We start from the raw sequence: 23,601 nt of genomic DNA, 5'->3' as shown, positions 1-23,601 counted from the left end.
AGACAACAACTACAATTGATATCAAATGAGACTAGGGGTTATTATACTAGTTTATATAAGGGTAATTGACACTCTTGAGCCAATCTTTGTGGTATTTTACCAGTTATTTGAGCATAATTCCATGGTGTATTACCATCTTCATCAACTGATTTTGTATTGTTAGTGAAAAATTTCGAGCAATCGATAACTAAAATTGTTCCTGAATAACAGCAACGAGCAATAATAAATAAATTAAAACGTAATATACTCACTTTTATAATAAATTATGATATCATTTGATTTAATTAAATCAATCCCTTCGGGGCTATTGTTTAATGTTGTATGTTTCTCTGTTAAAAGTAAAGGTCGTATGACCGGTATTAATTCAATATCTAATATGTCATTTCCATTTGACACATTTTTAATTATTGTGGCACATTGTAATTGGAATCCAATAAACAAGCATTTATGTAATTGATTTGGATCTAATGGTTCTTTAGATTTAATATTGTATCCTATTATCTTTTCCAATTGCTTATAAACATGTAATATTTGCTTCTTTTCATCTTTATTAAATTTATTCATTATTACATTATGCTTTGCCCCAGATGTTTTGATATGTTGCTCATTTCCAATAATTTCATTAAATATAAAGACTAATGAAATAAAATCAGATTCAGCTAATGATTCATCATGTGACATAATCTTACTTAATGATTTTTTAAATTCAAAATCTTTATGTATAAATTTTGTTAATTTCCCAATATTTTGAGTTATTAACATTGATATGATTTTCATTATAGAACAAGTTACTACCTGGGGGAAATTTTTAGTTATTGAAACAACCAATGATGTATATAATGAAATACTTGATATATTCAATTGTAATTGATATTTAATAATCATGACCCCCATTTCACTTAATTTTAAATCTTGTACATCATTTATTTTCAATATCCCCATATAAATACCATAACTTATTGATTTCTTAATATTGTTTAAAGGTGGTGATGATAAAAATTCAAAATCATTTAAATTTTGGTTAAATTTTAATAAATATATTATAAAAGGTAATAATTCAACTTGAGATAAATGATTAAATGAATCAATAACCCCAGACTCACTAAACATTCCAAAATAACTTGAATCTTCATTTCTTAATATTGATAAATGTTGTTCAATTTGATTTTTATTAATAGGTATACCTCCTTGTAATCCAGAATCAATAATATATCGTATTTTATGTGGAAAATCTTGGAAATAATGAGAATTAGTTGATAATATAATTCTTCTATGCGAACCTTGAACTTGATATTTAAATAAATCTGTTATAATGGAAAAATCATGATTTATTGATGAATCAAGGATTAAAGTTTTGAATTGGTGAATTTCATAATCATTTGATAATAGAATCAAGATATCAAAACTATTTGAAATTGTATCTGTTGATAAGATTGTATCCAATGTTTCTAATATTTCTTTATTGATATTTTGACAAGGTTCTGGTAAGAAATATGTTGATATTGAGGATTGTTCTTCTAAATTAATTAAATTTGATGTATATCCATATTTCTCAAGAAATTTTGTATATAAATCATATTGATAATTTGATCTTTGTAAAACAATGAATTTATTTTGTAACTTTAAATTAACAATTAAAGAAAATACAAAATCAGAATTTGCACTTCTTTGATCTATACCATCCATAATAATAAAATCAAATGAATTTAAAAAGGTAGTATCTTGACTCAATAAAAACAAGACTAATTCATAAGTTAACCAGGATGAACCTTCCACGGAAAACCTATCATCATAAACAGATGTCTGATATGGTATATCTTTATACCATTGACTTATACCTAAATCATCACTAATGAATAAGAACTTTGCCTGTGTAATTTTACTAAAGAATTGTAAAGCAGGTATAGCACCAATTGAACTAAAGAAAGTGAAATTATGGGTTTCTAAACTATGGAGCACAGCATCTTTATTCGACTCCAGCAAATCCAAACTGATCATGTCTCTTTTCCCAAACTAATTTTTAGCTTTTCTTTCTTCTTTATTGTTTGTTTTTTTTTCAATTTTTCACTTTTGACACCATCACGAAAATAAAGTACTAGAAAATTTTACTTTTTACTTCCCAAATAGGCAGTCAACAACAAATCAATATAAACTGATTCAAATTTGTTAGTAAAGAAGCCAAAAATGATTAAATGCTTCATCTAATCAATCTCAAATATAACACATCTATTACTCATTACCTATATAACCAACAATTACCATATCCATCCATCGTCATAACAAATCCACAGCTTCTGATTGGCCGTTACCGGGTGCTTCCTAAACCGATTCTGTGTCATACATAATCAAAAAATCAAAGACTGCATTGGAAATTTATTTCACTTGAGATTTTATTTGGGTATTTACTTCAGATCTTTCAAGTTGGTTTGGTTATTGGTGATTTGGTGATTTTGTTATTATCATATACACTTTATTTATTTATTATTCATATTCTTTTTTGAAAATTCTTACTTATTGAATAGATTTTTCATTTCCCCGGTGGTTTTTCACAGGTATAAAAGATTAGTCATATTGAAGAATTAAATCAATTTTAATCATATTTAATAAAAACATAGAGGTGATACCAATATAGATCAAAATGGCTATAACAAATATAAGTCGATTATCGACTCGTTCATTCTCTTCAAGTTCAAAGATATTTGCAGGTCAAAATTTAACTGAAAAAATTGTACAAAGATATGCAGTTGGTTTACCACAAGGTAAATTTGTTAAATCTGGTGATTATGTTTCAATTAAACCTGCTCATTGTATGTCTCATGATAATTCATGGCCCGTGGCATTAAAATTTAAAGGTCTTGGTGCTAAAAATGTTAAAGATAATAGACAAATTGTTATGACTTTAGATCATGATGTTCAAAATAAAACTGAAAAAAATTTAACAAAATATTCAAATATTCAAAATTTTGCAAAAGAACAAGGTGTTGATTTTTATCCTGCTGGTAGAGGTATTGGTCATCAAATTATGATTGAAGAAGGTTATGCTTTCCCTTTAAATTTATCAGTTGCTTCTGATTCTCATTCAAATACTTATGGTGGTATTGGTGCTTTGGGGACACCAATTGTTAGAACTGATGCTGCTTCAATTTGGGCTACGGGACAAACTTGGTGGCAAATTCCACCAGTTGCTAAAGTGGAATTAAAAGGTAGATTACCAAAAGGTGTTACAGGTAAAGATGTTATCGTGGCATTATGTGGTGTTTTCAATAATGATGAAGTTTTGAATCATGCTATTGAATTCCATGGTGAATTTATTAATGAATTATCTGTTGATTATAGATTAACAATTGCAAATATGACAACTGAATGGGGTGCATTATCTGGTTTATTCCCAGTTGATGAAACTTTAATTCAATGGTATCAAAATAGATTAAAAATTTTACCTCAACCTCATCCAAGAGTAAATCAAGAAACTGTTCAAAATTTAATTGATAATAAAGTTGATGCTGATTCTGATGCTGTTTATGCAAAACATTTAGTCTTAGATTTAAGTACATTATCTCCATATATTTCAGGTCCAAATTCTGTTAAAGTTTCAAATTCATTAGCTGATTTATCTGCCCAAAATTTAAAAGTTAATAAAGCTTATTTAGTGTCATGTACAAATTCTCGTTTAAGTGATATTAAAGCAGCTGCAGATGTTGTTAAAGGTCACAAGATTGCCCCAGGGGTAGAATTTTATATTGCTGCAGCTTCATCAAATGTTCAAAAAGATGCTGAAGCTGATGGTGCTTGGAAAATTTTATTAGATGCAGGTGCTATCCCATTACCTGCAGGTTGTGGTCCATGTATTGGATTAGGTACTGGTTTATTAAAAGATGGTGAAATTGGTATTTCTGCTACAAATCGTAATTTTAAAGGTAGAATGGGTTCAAAAGATGCTTTAGCTTATTTAGCTTCACCTGAAGTTGTTGCAGCTTCTGCTGTTTTAGGTAAAATTGGTGGTCCAGAAGAATTAGATGGTTCACCAGCTAATGGTGCACTTGGTATCCATAAGGAAATTAGAATCCCAGAAAAACCTAAATCAACTGAAGACGAGACTGTTACAGGTGGTGTTGAAGTTTTACCAGAATTTCCAAAATCAATTGAAGGTGAATTAATTCTTTGTGATGCTGATAATATTAATACTGATGGTATTTATCCAGGTAAATATACTTATCAAGATGATGTTTCAAGAGAAAAAATGGCTGAAGTTTGTATGGAAAATTATGATTCAGAATTTGGTTCCAAGACAGGAGCTGGTGATATTATAATTTCAGGTTTTAATTTTGGTACAGGTTCATCAAGAGAACAAGCTGCAACTGCAATTTTAGCAAGAGATATGAAATTAATTGTTGCAGGTTCATTTGGTAATATTTTTGGTAGAAATAGTATTAATAATGCTTTATTAACTTTAGAAATTCCAGATTTAATTAATATGTTGAGAGATAAATATAAAGATTCTCCAAAAGAATTAACAAGAAGAACTGGTTGGTTTTTAAATTGGAATGTTGAAACTGCTACTGTTACTGTTAAAGATGGTAAAGATGGTGAAGTTGTTTTACAACAAAAAGTTGGTGAATTAGGTGCTAATTTACAAGAAATTATTGTTAAAGGTGGTCTTGAAGGTTGGGTTAAATCTCAATTATAGATTATTGTTTGATCATATAGCATTTTGTACAGTATTAAAATCATATATATAGATTGTTAGATTAATTTTATGCATTTTTGAAATACTGAAGAGCGTAGCTGTATAAATAACTACAAATATGTCTATTTTTAATCCTTTTTTTATGAAAATGCTAATATACAATGTTTTTGATATAATTATGTACGGTCATGCCATCATTCTTCTTTAAACTTTGTCCCCCAATAAAATTATATTACTCTTTATCGTTTTACCTCATAATAATACAATTTATTCCAATGCTGGAATTTCTTTTACCACTTCATCAAAACCTTCACGATATTCTTCAGATTTACCATCAGATTTATTTTTTTTACCACCACCTGGAACAATCATAACAACAGAAGTTGGTCTCTTAGTAGCACCAGCTGAACCTAAATCTTCTTTTGATGGAATGAAAACAAATGGAACTGAACTATCTTCACACAAGATTGGGATATGAGAAATAACATCTGGTGGAGAAATATCACCAGCAATGACAACAAGACCTTTTTCACCTTTTCTTAAAGATTTAACAACTTCTTTAACACCTCTTTTAACATGTTTAGCTTTTGATGCCTTTTTAACGGTTTTTAAAACTTTTTTATTCAATTTCTTTGGAGCTAATGGTTTAGCAAAAGGTAAGACTGCAGACATTCTTTTTTCATAGTTGTCTTCACCAGCTTCCTCCTTGACACTCTTTTCCTTCTTAGCCATTGTGTATATATAATGATTGATATAATCTTACTATTCTGTTAATATTTCATAGTTAAGCTCTGCTCATCTTAAAATTTTTTTTCCTTCATCAAATTTCCGGTAAGTGCACATAACACAATTTACCCGGAGTTTGATATTTTCCAATTACGTAATCAAAGATTTGATGAAAAATTCAATTTTTGATTTTAATTGAACAGGACATAAATATTGAAAATGTACTGGAGAAAGAATTGATCCTATTGATTAGTTATTGGAAGAATGTTCAGTCAGAAGCTTGTGAGCCAGGGGAACATCCGTTTGTTCTCCACATCCAGTGCTGCTGCTGGTAGAGTCGGTTGTTCTCTTGTGAAACCAGTTCATCATTTGATCAAGATTGACAAGAACAAATTATCACCAAGATTCCCAGAATTGAATCTAGAGAAAAATGATATTAGAAACCCTGGTTTTAGACCAGTTGCTACTCATCAAGATCGTGTTGCTGAACATTATACAAACACTTTACAATCCGATTTATTATTAATGAATTTCCAACATAATCAAAGACGTAAAGAAGGTTTAAAAAGAAGACAATGGGATGGTTCTTCACCAAATCATCCTTCTCGTACTTTAAGAAAACCAAAAGGTTCAGAAGTGGAAACTCCAGATATTAAAATCTATACTGATAAAAACATTCCAATAATTGAATCAATAACGTTAAATTGTTATACAAAATTAGCAAAAGATAATGCAAATCATGCAATTTCTGCTGCTTTACAATTACAACAAATTACAAATTGTAAACCAAAACCTTTACATTCAAGAAAAGATGTTATCGCTTGGGGTGTTCGTAGAGGTTGGTTAATGGGTGCAAAAGTTGAATTAAAAGGTAGACCATTATCACAATTTTTATCAACTTTAACAGAAATTGTATTCCCAAGAATTCGTGAATTTAAAGGTCTTTCATCAAGAGCTGGTGATAAAACTGGTAATCTTTCAATGGGGTTAACTCATGAAGAAATTAGTTTCTTCCCAGAAATTGAATCAAATCAAGATCAATGGTCAAAAACTTATGGTATGCATATTAATATTAAAACAACCGCTCAAACTGATACTGAAGCTAGAAGATTATTAAGTGCTTATGGGTTCCCAATTCATGGTACTGAAAGAAAAAATGCATTTTAAATATAGTTGTATAAATAATTTGTTAGAAATAAAACATTGTAAATAGGAAAATATTCATATATCGTAGTTAGAACTTAGGCTCATAAATTTACAACCTAATCAACAAAAAAAACATATTAAATTTCTCTTTTTTTAATCTTTAAACAAATTACTTCTATACATAAACATAAAATTTCCTTTTTTATTTCAAACTCAAACACTTGTTAATTTAGCTTTATTTGTTTTACGTGCAATAGATGCAACTCTATCACCTAATGATAATGCTAAACCTTGACCTTTAGAACGAATACGAACATGACCAACAATTGGACCATCAGTTTTCTTTTCAATACATAAATTAGCTAAAGCATCTTCACCAAATGATGATTTGGAATATAAATTTGCACTTAAAAATTGACATTCTTCACCAATAACTGCACCTGGGGTTAAACATGACATATTTGTACCTTTTAATAATTCATCTAAATAATCTTTTAATGATGGTAAATTAGATTTAATAACAATTTTATTTTCCCATTCAAATTCATTCCACATTGTACGGAATTTATTTTCTGAACATTTAGCAGGTTTAATATAATCCATAATATCAACATGAACATCATTTAAAATAACAACTTTATTTTCTGCACCATGACCACCATCATAAACAATATTACCAAAGACAACACCAGTATCAGCTGAGGTAACTTTAATTGTTGTTTGAATTTTGAAAAATCCATGTGCTGGAATGTTTTGTGTAGTTGGTTTATCAATAACTTTTAAATCACCTAATGTTGCAAATTCAACATGTAAATTACGTAAAGTTTCTGTTGTTTGATTAACTAATAAAACATCTAAAACAACATCAAATTGATGAACTTTAACATAAGCTTCTGCATAAACTGGATCTGAAAACCCAGTTAATTGAACAATTTTATTTAATCTTGATGATAAATCTTCTTCAACTTTAACACCTGTAGCTAAAGTTAAATCTTCATCAACATCTGAAGTTGTTTCTTGTTTACCAAATTGTCTAAATTGAATAACTTCATCAACTTGTTGTGAATTTTTTTGAATTTCTGCTTGATCAAGTTTAGCTTTTCTTTTATCTTCAGCTTCAACTTGTTCTTTATAAGCATCTTTAGTTGCTTCTAAGAATGCAACTTCTAATAATTTACTTTCTTTACCTTCAGCAATATATGTAATTGCAGTTAAAATTCTTTCTCCAGAATCTTCATCAATTTTTTTAGAAACATATGAAGTTTGACCAACTCTTAATATACTAACCAAAATTAATAAACCTTCAGCTTTCAAAGCATTTAAAATTGTAGCATTTTGTGATATTTCTTGAAATCTTAAAATTAATTTAACAAAAGTTGATGATAAAATTGCAGTTGTATAAAATTCACCATCAAGAATAAATTGACGTAATGGTGGTCTTGTTTCTTCTTTAGTAACTTTCTTTTCTGAAGTTAATGCAGATTCAGTAGCATAAGTACCATCTGGTAAAACAATTGGTTTTGATTGTCCGTTTAATTTTTTACCTTCATCTTCATGTTCTTCTTCTGGTTCACCAATACGTCTTCTTTCTGATTGAATAATTGGAATTTCACCAACACTTGAACGAATATGTTTCCAAGCATCTTGAATATCTTTTTCAGTCAAAGCATATTCACCAATGATCCATAAAGCACCACGGAAAACTTTTCCACTTCTAATGTTATCTAATGAATTTAATAAACGTTGAACAATTGAACTTCTTAAATCTGGATATTTTTCAACAACTTCTTTAATGAAGGCTAAAACATCTGTAGCTGATGTAGTTGATAAATCAGCAATGAAATCTAATAATAAATCAACAACACTTGCTGCAATTTGTGAAAATTTGATAGCTGTTTGATGGATAGCTGAGATTAATATTTGACGATATTCAACAGCTTTATCAGCATCTGATGTGACAGTTTTTTGTAATTCCTTCTTGAATAATTTTAATACTTCATCAACATTACGACTTGAAATTGATTCAAGAGCGATTTCAATAGCTCTTTTTCTAATATCAATATCTGGTGTGGATAAAATTCTTAAGATATCTAAAGTTAAATCTTCTAGTATACCTGGGTTTTTCTTATGGATATCATGTATTCTTTCCAAAACAATCAATTTGATATTATTGTCTGATTCTTTAATTGCTAATTCAATGAATTTATTACCAGCTAAGGCAACAAATGATGGGTTACTTGTTAATGCAGTAATTGTATTAGAAGCTTCATAGATAACAGTGTTTGAATTTGATTCTAACAATTCTGATAATAAATTAATATATCTTGTTCTTAATTCTGGTGCTTTATCTTTTCTAATAAATTCAATGAAAGCTAATTGTAATAATGGATCTATTGTTTCTAAAGCAGCAACATTTTCTTGAATGAAACGTAAAGCACCTTCTCTGTCCAAATTACCTAATGCAATGAAAGCATTACGTTTACATGTTGGATCAGTTTCAGTGACTAAGAAATCATTGATAATTTCTGGAGCGTCTGGAATTAAATGATCTGAAACCAAATAAATTGCATAAATGGCAAAAATTGCATATTTACGAACATAAGCATGACGATGTTCTAAACATGCACGAGCTGATGGAACCAGTTGTTCTAATAAATCAGGTTCTTTTAATTTGGTTAAGAATCTCAATGTATTACCACGGATGTATTCATTTGGGTGTTGAAGATCTCTTTGAATGGCATTACAAACTAAAATCATTTCTTGTTTTAATTTACCATCTGAATCTAATTTTGGAACAATTTCCCAATAGAAATATAATAATTTCTTCAATTCTTTGCTTCTTGAAGGCATAACATAACGGATGACATGCATCAATAATTCAGGCATTGGATTACCATCAAGCATGGTGATCAAAATTTGTTTCATGGCATCAATTTTAGATTCATCTTTACCTTTCTCCAATAAAGTTTTGAATTCATTGATGGAAACCTTACTAGCAGGGTTCGGGTCAAAGACCAAAGTGTAAGCAACGTCAGACATCTTTCAAAGCCTATGAATGAGCTAATATATCAACTAGTTAGTTGGTCAAGATCTGGGTTGGAAACGATTGAACAATGTTATTGAATTGTAACACGTACAAATTCAGAATCAAAATGACAATTTTCCTTTTTAGCGCGTGATTTTTCTTTGGGAAATTAATGAATCAGCCCTATAACCACCGTTCAATCTTCTTGATAAAATTGTCCACTTACTATTCAGCCTTTTAGGAGAATTAGATCAATGCCTTTTGGGTTGGTTATCAAAGCGTTCTTCCGTTGATCTGGCTTAGTGAAATTGTTGTTGTTGTTCTTTTTTCGAGTTTCCACCAGGGGAGCTAAATTCGCGGAAATCGTTGACTTCCCGATTTGGAAATAACTTTCAATGAAAATTCAATACAATGAAAATATACTACAAAAAACAAAAATTAGATTGAATATATCTTCATTATAAATATTACGAAATTAAGTATTAATCATCTTCATCGATGTCTGGATTAGCAATGTATAATGTCATATTGTTAACTGGTTTCACTGTACTCATGACACTACCAGATCTTCCTAATTGAGGACCAATCCTATCATTTAGCAAGGTACCAGATCTTGTTAATGCAGCCTGAGCAGCAGCTGAGTTACCAGATCCTGGAAGTGAATTTGTGAAGCCACTAACACTTGATGGAGTTCTATTTGGAGAAAAATTTGAAAGTGATTGTGAAGGTGAATGAAGTGAAGGTGTTCTTGATTTTTCTAATTCATTGATGGAAGATTGACCATCCATCGTTGACACAACTTCAGTTGAAATATCATCATCATCAACTTCAGATGCTAATAATCTTGGTTTTATCTTACCATGTTTCAAATCACTTTTATTTGTACGTTGAGCTCTTTTATAAGCTGTTCTTGAAGAATGTGTACTCATCTTGGAATGATCAATATCAGCAATACCGATTGGAACACCCCAAGTTCTAGCTGAAACATCACTATTTGCTGTTCCAGAACTCATTCTCAACATTTCAACATAACTTGATTTTTCAGGTTCATGAGCTTCTGGTGGTGGTACTGTTAAATCATTTGCTTGATTTTCTTGTAATGTATTATAATTAAATGCAGGTGGTGGTTGACTTGTGGATAATGATCTGGCAGCTCTTGTTGTCTTTGGAGCAGCACTTAATGGAGGTGGTCTTCGTGAAGCAGCACTTGCAACTTTGGCATATTGGACTGGTGCAACTGTATCATCTCTTCTATCATATGCATTGATTGGGCTGGTAGTAGAGACTGGACTTTCGTATGGAGGATTTGGATTCTTAGATAAATCAATATCACTCATATTATTTGGATTATTTGCAAATCTTGGTGAAGTTGATTTTGGTTCAAATGAAAAATCAGTCTGTACAGGAGATTTAGCTATAAAACTCAACATTTCTTCATCATCTGAATCTCTATTTCTACCAGGGCTATTTGTTACTTGTTGATGAATAACGCTATAATCATTGTTTAATGCATCTGGTCGACTATCATCGAACGATTGATCATATGAAAATTGTCTTGAACTTTGATCGTCATCTTCATCTGAATAATTACCAGTATTGACCACATGAAATCTTCTTGTTTGAGCAGCTTGTCCATAATAAGATGATGAAGCCTGGTCACTTTCATTATTTCTTGAAGATCTATCATAATTATATCCTTCATCACCAGATGTAGTACTTGATTTGACTTGAGATGATGGTACATTTGAACTATAGGAATGACTTTCAATTGGTGATCCAATATCTGAAATATTATGATATGAATGTGATCTTGGTATTGAAAGCTGTTGATCATAATTATTTCCACCATTGAAGTTGAACTCTTCTGTATAATCACCAAATTCGTTTCTTGGTTGAAACTCTTCCCCAGTATATTGATCAAACTCATTTCTTGGTTCAAGACCTCTTTCGAAAGTGCCACCGTTAGCTCTAAAGTCATTGATATCATCGTCTTCGTCATCATCATCATCAGTAAGACCCATTCTTCCAGGTGTTGGAGCTGGTATGTTTAGTTCATCTCTACTCTTGTGTGGTGTATCATTGATATTACCTCCATAATATCCAACCTCTGGCTGTACTGAACTAGCTCTTGAATCAAAATTATCCAATCCTCCAACGTGACCATAATCGAATTCACTTGGATTGAATGCTTCTTCTTGTCCCGATAACGATGGTTGTATTATAGCTTCTTCTCTTCTTTGATTTTTCTTGAAATCTTCATCAGATGAATCTTGGAATAATGACCCTTGATCAGCATCATTATCTTCGGCATCTGGATTATGAACTCTTAACTGTTGTTTCTCAGATTCTTGTTGTAATTCTGGTTCTGAATCATAATCATAATCATCTCCATCATAACTAACTTCTTCATATAATGCAGATCTTCTAGGTTCTTGTTGACCTGATGGTAGTAATTCATTACCAAGTTGTAAAGCTAAAGGTGATACTGGAGAAATTTCATCAGGGTCTTCATTAACATGTGAAGGAATTGCACTCTGAAATTCTTCAATATCTCTCAGGATATCATCAGATAATGATAATTGTTTACCATGACCTTTACCTGGTTCATTTTGTTTAGATGGTGATGCTAAATATGGAGCACTTGATGTGGTTATATCAGAGACACCACTTCTTGTCTTTTTATGGAAAAACAGAGGTTGAACTTCGAAACTTGTATCAGGATCATCACCAAGTTCAACTTGAACTTGTTCTGGGAATTTTGGTAATTCAACGTCTTTATTCTGGGTGTCTAATTGTAAAGGTGGAGTTTGAGCTTGATCGAGTTTGGGTGGATTATTAATATCTTCATTAATAGGTTCTTGTTCAACTATATTAGCTTGACTTGTATCATTCGGAGTTTCATAAATCATACTACTTTGTGAATTATCTCTAAACTCTGATGCTGAGGCAAAACTATCAGCTTGTGAATAATTATTTGATGAGTCAATGAATGGTGATCTTGCATTGAGAGGTTCAGTCATGCTAACCTGGAAACTATCAGTACTTTGGAAAGGTATATCATTATAAGGTTGAGTTTCTTGAATAAGTGGTTCTTGAGCAGGTGGGTTTATAGGTTGTACTGGAGTCCTGTCATCAATATTCAAATCTGCTGTTCTTCTTTCTATTTCTTTAGTATCATTTGATTGTTGTTGAGATTCTATCTGAGGTTCTGTTTTTGGTACACTTTCATCAGATTTATTTGGTGTAATGACAATACTTGGAGGTAAAGGTGGTTGTAAAGTTTGACTCTGTGGTTCAGTGAAGGGTATATCATTACCTGATACAGTTCTCAAATTTGATGGTTTTTGAGGTGAAGGTCCATTTAAAAGATCTTTTGGTTTGACTTCTTCTTCTTCTTCTTGAACAGATGTTGAATCTAATTTTGAACTTTGGAATGATAAGGCAGAACCTGTTATTGAATTTGTTGAGTAATTATTAAGACCACCTAAGGATGATGAACTATCATTTGCTGCTGCTTCAGTTGGTGGTTTCCTTCTTGGTGGTGCATCTTTCTTGGTTAAAGAAACTGATCTTCCCTTGATTGTAACTGGTGGAGCATTTAAAGTATTATTATAATCAGGTACAGGAGGGACACTAAAGTTCACATCTAAATTAGAACGAGGTAAATCATTTGGTGTGACCTTTTCCTGGGTACTTTGAGAAGATGATCTGTGCTTTATTGGATTTGGAATGTGTAACGGATGTGATTTTGATGAAGTTGATTGTACTGGTAAAGGTGCTGGTTTTGTAGAAGATGGGCCAGAACTAATTGAACTTGCTGGTTTGGGTTGTGGCTTCGGTAAAGTTCTTGAGCTGGATGGAGGATCAAAAGGTGAAGGTTGAGATGATCTTGTAGAGCTCTGTTGTGAAGTTGATTGAGCATTGGCTGCTAAGTTTTGAGCAGGGTTCTTCTTTCTGTTCACCACTTCAAACTTGGTCTCTTTGGGCGTACTTTTCGCAAAGGGGAACAAGATGGAGCGTCTTTTCTCTGATGTACCCATTCTTGTTCTTCTAAGCTCTTCAAATGACTTTTCCTTCTGGTTTATTTCAAAGAGTTGTTGCTTAAATCCAAGCTTGTTGTTTTGTTTTGAAAGTGACAGTTTCTAAATTTGTTTTTCGTCAAAAGCTTTTCTAAAATTTCCCCTTGCATATCAAAAGTTATAATTAACCAAAAACGATGGAAACTGGACAGAACAGGAAAACAAAGAGATAAAGGCAGCTATCCTATGATTCATATCTAAATTCATTCATTTTGGGCATCTATTGTTTGGAGAACATGGAGCACTGATACTATCATCGTACTAGAGGTATATAAACTTTAAAAATGAAAATTTTCTACGTTAATGGAGTAATTAATCATATCAACTATAGTTCAATTCAGTATTTATCTAGCCATTCTACTACGCGCGTATATTATCTGGCTAGTATAGAGTCACATTTGGCTATATAAATATACTACATCTCTTTCAAACCAAAAGAAAATTCCTGAATTCATATGCATTTTTTCTTTTAAACTATAAGCGATTTCAAATATTGTAAAGCAGTCAAATTATTCTCTGAAAGCCCACTAATTGTAACAATCTTATACTGTGTATCCTTTGGATGATCATCAATAATGACATTACTATTGGATTTGGATCTAATTTCTGTGATTTTCAACCCATTATGACCAATAACATTACTAATAGAATCCACTGGTACATCAATAACATGTTTAAATGTATCTAATGATTTGATATTTTTTTGACATTCTTTTATAAATTCTTCAATTTGATTATGACTATGAATTTTTGGATCAGTTTTTGTTATTTTATCATGTTCTTTGAAATCCTGGTGAAGATATTTAATAAAAGATTCTTTACTTTTATCTAATAATTTTTGATTAGTTTCTGATCTAACATATTTATCACCTCTAACAGCTAATAATGGGAATGGTTCTGGTGGGAAATCTTTTATTATTTGATTTTGTATTGGTATATTAGCAATTTCTTTAACCAATGTAGAAATGGAAAGCATCAATTGTGGAATTCTTCCTTTAATATATACTGTTTGATAATTTGAAAAAGGAACGAAAACAGATGATATATCAATAGAAGTGATTAATTTAGTTAATTTGGCACGAGTTATACTTTCAATAATACTACCTGGTATTAGCAATGTTGTGGATAATTTAGTTTCTGTAGTTGGATCTTCTAATATGGAAGCTAATGATGTACTTATATGAGCTACTGCAATTGCAATCTCTTGAATACCACCAGTAACAAGCACTTCTCTATCTATACTTCCCTCCACTATGTCTGTTACCAATAACACAGCATTTGATAATTTCTGTATCTTATCAATTATGTTTTTACCTTCAACTGAAGTGAAATAATTACCAGGTCCTGTTAGATATCTCCCTTCAGTAATGGATATTGATATTCTCAATTGGAATTGACCCGGTGTATCTGTATTCAATCTATATGTAGTGGAATCTATCAATTTAAGCACTGCTTCTTCTTTCTCTTCCTTAGATTTTTCCTGACCTGGTTTGTACGTGTCACCCTTTGAGGATGGTAATGGTGGTAGCTCAGCAGCTGGTGTTTTCGGACGCTTATTTTGTTCTTCAGGAACTTCTGAATCTCTTTTTGACGATGGTCTTCCTCTTTTCTTAGGTGGCATTGTGAATCTATAGCTTTGTCTCTTTTTGTTTGTCTATTTCCTGTTCTTTTCTGGTTCTGTTGAAGTTGTTGATGTTGATGTTTTTGATGTACTTTCTTTCCTTTACTAAAAAATCAATTTTTTTAAATGTTCAAAAAAAGTTCAAGTAAGAAAACCATCAACAAACAATTGATTTTGAAACTTTCAAAGGAAACAACAATTGTGCTACAAGCTACACCTTCTATAAAGATATGAGATTCAGTCCACATCGAACAATCTCAAACACATCCAGAGAACAGATCGATCCTGGTTATGATTCGCTTTCTGATGACGAATATACAGATGAAGGACCTTTGGGACTTATTGATTCATCACCATTGAAATCAGTTCTAACGCCCTCAAAATCAATTTCATCGAGTCATTTAGGTAAAAAAGGATTGAGAAAGACATACCAAGTATTCAATTCATCACCTTTGGCTTCTAAAGCAGATAATGATTATATTGAGAAATCTAAATCAAAACAACATTTACAAGTACATGATTTAGATTCAGAATTTGAAGAAGAAGAAGAAATTGAAAGTGAAAGTGAAAGTGATGATAATAATGGAAATGCAGACATATCAGAATCATTTGATGAATTATCAGAACTGCTGAAAGACCTTAAATTCAAAGAACGTTATGAATTAGTTCAACAATCAAAACAATATTCATCAAGAATCAATTCAAGATCAACAAGTAGAATATCAAGCAGGCCAAGTTCTGCAAGACATACAAGAAGACCATCATTACATGAACTTGGAACGGATCCTTCATCTCCATCTAATGATCAAAGTGGGAATTCTTCTAGACCAAGTACCAGAGAGTCATATATACAAAAAATTCAAGAATCAATTATTAATGATGTTGAAACAAGAGCATCAACCCGTTCAAGAGAAGTTACATCACAATTAGAAGCCATTGAACTTGAACGTAAACGTTTAGAGGAAGAAAGAAAGAGAAGAGAAGAAGAAGAAAGAAGAAGAGCAGAAGAAGAACGTAAACGTAAAGAAGAAGAAGAACGTCAAAGAAAAGCAGAAGAAGAACGTCAAAGAATAGAAGCTGAAAAGAAAGCTAAAGAAGAAGCTGAAAGATTAGCAAGAGAAAGGAAGGAAAAAGAAGAACGTGAAGCTAAAGAAGCTAAAAAGAAAGCTGAAGATGAAGCTAAAAGACAAAAAGAACAAGAAGAACAAGATGCTAAAAAGGGTAAAGGTATAACGAATTATAAAGAAGTTGAAAAACAATTTTTCCATTATAAAAAATTAATTGAAACAATTAAATCAGATATAGTTTTAAAAGTTAAAAATGATTTAGGTACCAAGAATGCAGTTTTAAAACATAAAAGAAAAATTAATCCAAAATTTGGTCAATTAACTAATAGTATGACACAATTATCACGTATAAGTAATGAAGTGATAACATTAATCAATGAAACAAAATCAAATGAATTAGCATATAAATGGATTTTAAATTTTGTTGCAAAAGCTATTGTGGCACAAGCAGAAACAGAAGTTAGAGTTCAACCAACATCATCATTACCATTAGCAAAATTAACATTAAACTTACTTGTTGAATTCCCTGAATTAAAAGAATTATTAATGGCAAGATTTGTTAAGAAATGTCCATTAGTTATTGGTTATACATGTAATGTTGATACTGAAGAAGGTAGATTACGTATGGGATGGAAAAGACATGATGGAAGTAAATGGGAAGATGAAATTAGTTATGATGAAAGATTAGGAGGTATAATGACATTATATGCAGTATTAACTAAAATTCCATTAGATTCTAAATATTTTAACAATTTGGAACATCCATTTGATATATCAAATAGTTGGATTTTATTAGCAAGAATTATAAATTTACCTTCACATTTATTATTAAATGTTCATTTTATTGTTATATCATCATGGTGGGAAGCATGTGCAAATGAATTAATTCAAATTTATGGTAAACAAGGTGAAAAATTATTAAATTTGATTTGGACTTTATGGGCACAAAGTGTTAATGATAAAAATTATAGTGGTGCTAAAACTTTACAAACAATTGGTGAAGATTGGCAAACAAGTGGGAAATTGAAGACTTTTGAACCAATGGAGGCATAAAATCTATACATATAAATCATTAAGCATTAAAATGTAGATAAACGGTATTATAACGATTTCGATTCTCTCTAGCTCTTTCATTAACTTTTCGCACAGGGTGTGAACATGTTCCACTAAGTTTCGGGCGAAATAAACGTATTTAAGAGAGCTTTATCTCGACACTCTAACACAAAACAGGTATATCATTAGCTAATTTTAGTCAATAAATTATTCTACATAGAACTTACTAATTCATAAACACCCATCTATATTTTAAAAATTCAAGCCTGTGTACTTGTCATATCTTTGGCGAATCTGCCCCAGCTAGTTGTGAAGTCAGCCAAAATCGAAATCGGTAACGCGCAACATGTCCGAAAACCACAATTCGTATCACAATCACGGGAAAGTAATGAAAAGTTATATCTTAATCATTTATACTTATATGTTCAAGACTTTCTTTTCAATACCAACTTTCATTAGATCCCATAATAGACTATATACAACAACCCCAATGGTCAGACCAGACATTCCTATTCCTCAAACTCCACAACCACCATATCCAATAACGGAACATGATGTTAAAATTGTGGCAGGTTTTGGTAGAGGTTCATCAGAATTAGGTATACCAACTGCAAATATTTTAACAACTGAACTTTTAAATGTTCAAAAATTAGACCCGGGGGTATATTTTGGTTATGTTAGAGTTAAAAAGGATGAATCACATACCACAAATGAAATTAAACAAAGAGAAAATGGTAGTGATGTTGATTATAAATATGGTAATGATTTAATTGAAGGTAAAGATCTTAATGTTATTTTACCTCATGTTATGTCAATTGGATGGAATCCATTTTATGGTAATAAAGAAAAAGCTGTGGAATTACATATCATTCATGAATTTAATTCAACTTTTTATGGAGCAAAAGTTGATTTTAATGTATTAGGTTATATAAGACCTGAATTAAATTATACTACAAAAGGTGAGTGTTTTGATCTATATTTATATATTATATGATACTAACAAATAAATTATAATAAGAGGCATTGATTGAAGATATCCAAACAGATATCAATATTGGATTGAAAACACTTGAAACTCCTGAATATCAAAAATTTAAAGATTTCTAGAGAAAAAAAAAATTGTAAAAATGACATGAGTTGAAATTGATAATAATAATAGGAAAGAATGATTGTTGTTGCAAAAGATAAACTAATAGTTTGATAGAGATATAAATGACATTTAATTGGGAAAAAATCCCCCTCCTCCTGTAGACCACTCATATATCTTTTTTATCATCATCATGTTCATTACCACCAGTAATCATATCATAAATAATTGCATAAGCAACTTTAGCCATTCTATAAAACCAATATAAATTTAAAATATTTAAAATTGAATTACCACCCATAATAACTAAAGCACCAAATAATGAAAATCTTTCATCTGATGAAGCATTTATGAAATCTGAACCTAAATGATAAGCTTGATACCAACCATAACAAATTCTAATAAAGAAAAAAATTAATATTAAAATTGCATTATTAATTAAATTAAATAAATCTGAAAATAAATTTGGAAATTTAATACCAAACCATCTTAAATTTAAAAATGGAGTTGAAATTTCAAATAATATAAAAATTGGTGCATAAAACATAATATAAGGTTTTAATCCAATTAAAAAAACTGAACTTGAAACTAATCCATGAATTAAAAATCCAATACCAAAAAATTTAACATAAATTATTGAAATTATTGTATCCCAAATAAAATAACCCAAAGCCATTGTTGCAATAAATCCACCATATGGAGTATATCCAAACACGCGATCTTGTGATAAAATAGGATCATTAAATAATGGAATAATTGCTAATAAGATTAAAACAGATTGAACCATTGAAACAACATGAATATGGAAATCAACTTTATTTTTAGTAGATAATGTTTTAAAAGCATTGGGAAATAATAAAGGACTGAGGATTGAAGATAATGTGAAAACTGAATGATATGCAATGATAACAAGTATTAATTCATTAATATGATTATCTAAAACTGGATTGTTATATAAAGGTTTAATGAATTTATCAACATATGGTAATTCAACATGTGAAAATGGATCATTATATCTTGATGCTGTAAAGAATTGAATTAAAGAACTCATTTTTGTGGGGTATGGCTTATGGAGAATGTGGAAAATGCAAATAGATAGCCAAATAAATAGCCAATTCCCTTTCTTTCAAAACAATTGAAATTCAACGGAGTTGGTAAAGATCTAAAGATTTCAATACAAACTTGATTTTTTTGTTTTTGTTTTAAATTAATCAACAAAAAATCGCCAATTTTATGGAATTTACGCGATTTAACCACAAAAACGAAAAATTATTTCATTTTGGCGTAAATTGGCGTAAATGGCGTAGATTTAGAAGTCAATTACTTTAATAGGAAATAATTGTATTTCTTACATAATCTCCGGGGCTGAGTATGACTAAGCAATATAAGATTATAAGATTTAAATTGATGTCACCTTAGAAACGAATTTTTAGCGTTTAAAAAGAGATAATCTTATTTAGTTAATCTTGGTGGATATTCTTCTTTGAAATTTACAGATCTTTTCTTTAATCCTTGATTATAGGATGTCTAGAAATAGGACTCTAGAGTTCATTAAGAAGAAACAGAATTGGTTATACTTGATTTATTTATTCCCATCAATTTACATTTATATTGACTCACAATATGATATAGCAATAAATCAATATGATGATTACAATACAACTGATATATCAAAAAGCTTAACATGTGATGTTTCCAACTTTACAAGAAATGATCTTATATGTGATTATATCTCTGAGAATTGTGATTTAGCAATATTCAATCATTCAAAGCAATTTTATTGTTCTAATTCAAATCTCAGCAAGGCAACATTAATAATTACAATATCAATCATTATAATATTAATTTTCATAACATTTGGTTTAATAACTTCAAATTTTCTTTATCCAAACTTAGATTTAATTTCCCAATTTTTAAATATATCAAATCGTATAAGTGGATTAACTTTATTATCTTTAGGTAATGCAACACCAGATTTTTTCAGTATTTTTAATGCATTTAATTCAAATTCAAATTCTTTAGCAATGGGGGAATTAATTGGTTCTGTTAATTTTGTTATAGTTTTCATTATTGGTTCAATGGGGGTTATGAAACCATTTAAAGTTAATCATGGAGTTTTTTTAAAAGATTTAATTTTTTTCAGTTTACTAATTGGTTTAGCAATTTTTTTTATCCAGGATTCAAAATTATATTCAATTGAATGTGGGTTGATGATTTTATTATATATTGGATATGTTAATTATTCCATTTTTTTCACAAATGAAGGTAAAGATACATTACTATTGGAAGTGGTTACTAATGATGAAGAAATGAATTTACCTCAAGCTGATCATCATGATCCAGAAATATCATCAATATTATCCACAATTGATGATAATAAAACCAAAGGATTAACAAAATTTAATTTCATTGATGCTATAAACATTTGGAAATCCATATCTCGTAATTCTAATAAATCATCAAATAGTTTAGAAAGACCAAATTCTGAACCTATTCAACCTCAGGTATCAATAACTCAAAGATCAAGATCAGAAAGTGAACCATTATTACCTAAAATTCATCATCCCAAACCAATTCATATACCTCCAATAATATTAGAAACACCATCACCATCGCCATCACCTCCACCATCATCACCAAAACTTCTTGATTTATTATTATCGAAAGACCCTATGGACCCACCATCATCAATATTAATCAAATCAACATATCCAATCTTAATAATCCTAAACCTCATAATCCCAGTATTATCAAATAAATCCAATCCACCAAATTTCCTAAAATTCAAACAAAAGTTATTAATCCTCCAATCAATAATAATCCCTTGGATAATCATATATCAAACATCGTTACCATGGACCATATCACCCTTGATTACAATCATCCTCTTCATATCCCAATTTTTAATCAATTCAAGATATATAATCCCTCCCTTGGGGTTCATTACATCAATATTAATAATAATAATCTTATCAACCCATCTAATAAACCTTTTAAAAAACATTGGAACTATGTTTAAAATTTCAGAAACTTTATTAGGTCTTACAATCCTTGCCCTAGGGAATTCAATGGGTGATTTAATATCAAATTTAACATTAGCAGAATTAGATCTATCTATTGTTGGTATAAATGCATGTTTTGGTTCACCATTAATTTATATTTTGCTGGGGGTTGGTATAAATGGATTAATCATTAATTTCCAACATGGTGAAAAAGTTATGGATTTAGATATTGATTTACAATTCAAGATTAGTTGTTTAGGATTATTTGGTGGATTAATCGTATTAGGTTTGGGGGTTCCAATTAATGGATGGTGGATTGATAGAAAGATTGGGATTGTTTGTATATTATGGTGGTGTTTAATAACAGGATTAAATATTTATTATAAATAAAGTGCTGGGTGTTTGGTGCTTAGAATGAAAATTCTTCAGTTATTAAATTAATATTATAATTTGAAGATTCTTTCCAAACTATAGTTTTTAAATCATTAATTAATGTTGTTGGACCACAACTTATTATACTAATCTTGGAATAATCTTCATTTAGTGAATCATAAATCAATTGTGATATTTGAGGTCTTCCTTGAGTAGAAGTATACCAAATTATAACTTGATCATTATTATGAAATTTTATCTTGGTTAATAGTGATGGATTTCTAATTATCCAAATGAATGATATATCAAATTCTGAAGAATTATGGAAATGATGGAATGATGATAAAATAAATGAAATTCCTGCACCACCTGCAATAAATATGATTTTTTGTTTTGGAGGGGTTATTGATGATGCAGTTGTTGTTATTGAAGAAAATGAATTTTTTGATATTAATTGAGTTGTTTCTGTGGTTGTTGTATTTGGTTTAATTATTTCAAAAGGTGATGATGTTGGTTCATGATGATGAATTGGAAATTTTTCAAAAGTATTACCATAAGGACCATGAATAAAACATGTATATACCTGGTTATTTGTTTTAAGGGCATGATGGAATAATTTTTTGGTAAAACCTTTATGTATTTTGATTATTAATATTGGGTTGGAATCTATTGGATGATTAGCTATAGTGAATGGATGTGATTGAGTCAATGAGATCCATGGTATATTTATAAATAAATGATTTGAAATATCCCATTGGAACGTTTTACCATATTTAAATAAACAAATATTTATAAATTTTTGATATTTATTCAGTCTTTGATAATTCAAATCAATTTCTAATATCATAAACTCATCTAATGGAGTTATATTTATAATTTCAACTTGACCAATCCAAAATTTCCAAATTAATCTAACAATTCTATCAAATCCTAAAAATCCAATAATGAATAACACAAATGGTTTACAAACATAATGATGTTTATATAACAAAGGTAAGAATCCAACAAAACTTAATAAATGTAAATAATAAAAAACTTCATACCACTTGGTCCTTATATAACTCCATGAACTTATTGAAATTAAACCAAAAAGAAAGATTGATGATATACCAGTTTGACCTTTTATTCCATTAAATAAATAATCCCAAGTTAAACACCATGAAAAAGCTAGACCATGAATCAATGCCATCACTATGACCAACACACCAATAAATTTATGATAAACAATTAAATTTTCATAACTTTGATTAATTAACATTAATAAAGGACCTGATTTTAATGGGATTAGATATAGTAATGGGATATTTATACCCGAGACTAAACCTGATCTTAGAGCAAAATTGAATGAATCATCCATTGGTAAATTAAATAAGAATATAAATAAATTGATTGAATAATATATTGATATTATTATGAATTGAGTATATTTGTTGAATATTAGGTTTATTGGATATGGTGGATGTGAATTTAATATTGAATTGATTCTATTGGTCCTTTGTGGTTGTTTACCTTTATAATATGTCCATACTTTTTGTAATTGTACTATCAAGATATAAATCAATGATATAGTTATTATAAAATTTTGATATTGATGTGTAATGTTTTTTGTAAACCTAATATGTTTATAAATTAAATCATGATCTTTCTTGAAAGGATCATAGAATCTGAATGGAGATTTATGTGACATTATAGCATTGTGTGTGGTCTATGAGTATATGGTTCTATGATTGTCTATG

At 29.8% G+C, this 23,601-nt stretch overlaps 12 protein-coding genes across 12 annotated transcripts; 5 read left to right on the top strand and 7 right to left on the bottom strand.

The window, feature by feature from the left end:
• Window positions 1-231: 231 nt before the first annotated feature.
• Window positions 232-1,998, bottom strand: BN7_2033 (putative pre-mRNA-splicing factor ATP-dependent RNA helicase; the record flags this gene model as incomplete). Its single annotated transcript, XM_011277365.1, has 1 exon — window positions 232-1,998. One exon carries the CDS (start codon window positions 1,996-1,998, stop codon window positions 232-234), a length of 1,767 nt encoding a protein of 588 aa, XP_011275667.1.
• A 640-nt stretch (window positions 1,999-2,638) lies between these two features.
• Window positions 2,639-4,687, top strand: LYS4 (homoaconitate hydratase LYS4; the record flags this gene model as incomplete). Its single annotated transcript, XM_011277364.1, has 1 exon — window positions 2,639-4,687. One exon carries the CDS (start codon window positions 2,639-2,641, stop codon window positions 4,685-4,687), a length of 2,049 nt encoding a protein of 682 aa, XP_011275666.1.
• A 267-nt stretch (window positions 4,688-4,954) lies between these two features.
• Window positions 4,955-5,419, bottom strand: NHP2 (snoRNA-binding protein NHP2; the record flags this gene model as incomplete). Its single annotated transcript, XM_011277363.1, has 1 exon — window positions 4,955-5,419. One exon carries the CDS (start codon window positions 5,417-5,419, stop codon window positions 4,955-4,957), a length of 465 nt encoding a protein of 154 aa, XP_011275665.1.
• A 258-nt stretch (window positions 5,420-5,677) lies between these two features.
• On the top strand, window positions 5,678-6,580 carry MRPL7 (mitochondrial 54S ribosomal protein uL5m; the record flags this gene model as incomplete). Its single annotated transcript, XM_011277362.1, has 1 exon — window positions 5,678-6,580. The coding sequence occupies one exon, from the start codon at window positions 5,678-5,680 to the stop codon at window positions 6,578-6,580; it is 903 nt and encodes a 300-aa protein (XP_011275664.1).
• A 192-nt stretch (window positions 6,581-6,772) lies between these two features.
• On the bottom strand, window positions 6,773-9,598 carry SEC26 (coatomer subunit beta; the record flags this gene model as incomplete). The annotated part of the gene is made up of 1 exon (XM_011277361.1): window positions 6,773-9,598. The coding sequence occupies one exon, from the start codon at window positions 9,596-9,598 to the stop codon at window positions 6,773-6,775; it is 2,826 nt and encodes a 941-aa protein (XP_011275663.1).
• Window positions 9,599-10,066: 468 nt separating this feature from the next.
• On the bottom strand, window positions 10,067-13,624 carry BN7_2028 (uncharacterized protein; the record flags this gene model as incomplete). The annotated part of the gene is made up of 1 exon (XM_011277360.1): window positions 10,067-13,624. The coding sequence occupies one exon, from the start codon at window positions 13,622-13,624 to the stop codon at window positions 10,067-10,069; it is 3,558 nt and encodes a 1,185-aa protein (XP_011275662.1).
• A 508-nt stretch (window positions 13,625-14,132) lies between these two features.
• BN7_2027 (KH domain-containing protein) lies at window positions 14,133-15,284 on the bottom strand (the record flags this gene model as incomplete). The annotated part of the gene is made up of 1 exon (XM_011277359.1): window positions 14,133-15,284. The coding sequence occupies one exon, from the start codon at window positions 15,282-15,284 to the stop codon at window positions 14,133-14,135; it is 1,152 nt and encodes a 383-aa protein (XP_011275661.1).
• Window positions 15,285-15,514: 230 nt separating this feature from the next.
• On the top strand, window positions 15,515-17,404 carry GLE1 (nucleoporin GLE1; the record flags this gene model as incomplete). The annotated part of the gene is made up of 1 exon (XM_011277358.1): window positions 15,515-17,404. The coding sequence occupies one exon, from the start codon at window positions 15,515-15,517 to the stop codon at window positions 17,402-17,404; it is 1,890 nt and encodes a 629-aa protein (XP_011275660.1).
• A 346-nt stretch (window positions 17,405-17,750) lies between these two features.
• FMN1 (riboflavin kinase) lies at window positions 17,751-18,398 on the top strand (the record flags this gene model as incomplete). Its single annotated transcript, XM_011277357.1, has 1 exon — window positions 17,751-18,398. One exon carries the CDS (start codon window positions 17,751-17,753, stop codon window positions 18,396-18,398), a length of 648 nt encoding a protein of 215 aa, XP_011275659.1.
• A 262-nt stretch (window positions 18,399-18,660) lies between these two features.
• BN7_2024 (TLC domain-containing protein) lies at window positions 18,661-19,542 on the bottom strand (the record flags this gene model as incomplete). Its single annotated transcript, XM_011277356.1, has 1 exon — window positions 18,661-19,542. The coding sequence occupies one exon, from the start codon at window positions 19,540-19,542 to the stop codon at window positions 18,661-18,663; it is 882 nt and encodes a 293-aa protein (XP_011275658.1).
• Window positions 19,543-20,014: 472 nt separating this feature from the next.
• On the top strand, window positions 20,015-21,883 carry BN7_2023 (sodium/calcium exchanger protein; the record flags this gene model as incomplete). The annotated part of the gene is made up of 1 exon (XM_011277355.1): window positions 20,015-21,883. The coding sequence occupies one exon, from the start codon at window positions 20,015-20,017 to the stop codon at window positions 21,881-21,883; it is 1,869 nt and encodes a 622-aa protein (XP_011275657.1).
• Window positions 21,884-21,902: 19 nt separating this feature from the next.
• Window positions 21,903-23,222, bottom strand: BN7_2022 (ferric reductase family protein; the record flags this gene model as incomplete). Its single annotated transcript, XM_011277354.1, has 1 exon — window positions 21,903-23,222. The coding sequence occupies one exon, from the start codon at window positions 23,220-23,222 to the stop codon at window positions 21,903-21,905; it is 1,320 nt and encodes a 439-aa protein (XP_011275656.1).
• Window positions 23,223-23,601: the final 379 nt, after the last annotated feature.

This window comes from Wickerhamomyces ciferrii, contig 00047 (assembly GCF_000313485.1).
Source record: "Wickerhamomyces ciferrii WGS project CAIF00000000 data, strain NRRL Y-1031 F-60-10, contig 00047, whole genome shotgun sequence".
Taxonomy (NCBI): Eukaryota; Fungi; Ascomycota; class Saccharomycetes; order Phaffomycetales; family Wickerhamomycetaceae; genus Hansenula; species Hansenula ciferrii.
Note: the sequence above shows the minus strand (reverse complement) of the source record. Positions and strands in the feature narration are given on the sequence as shown.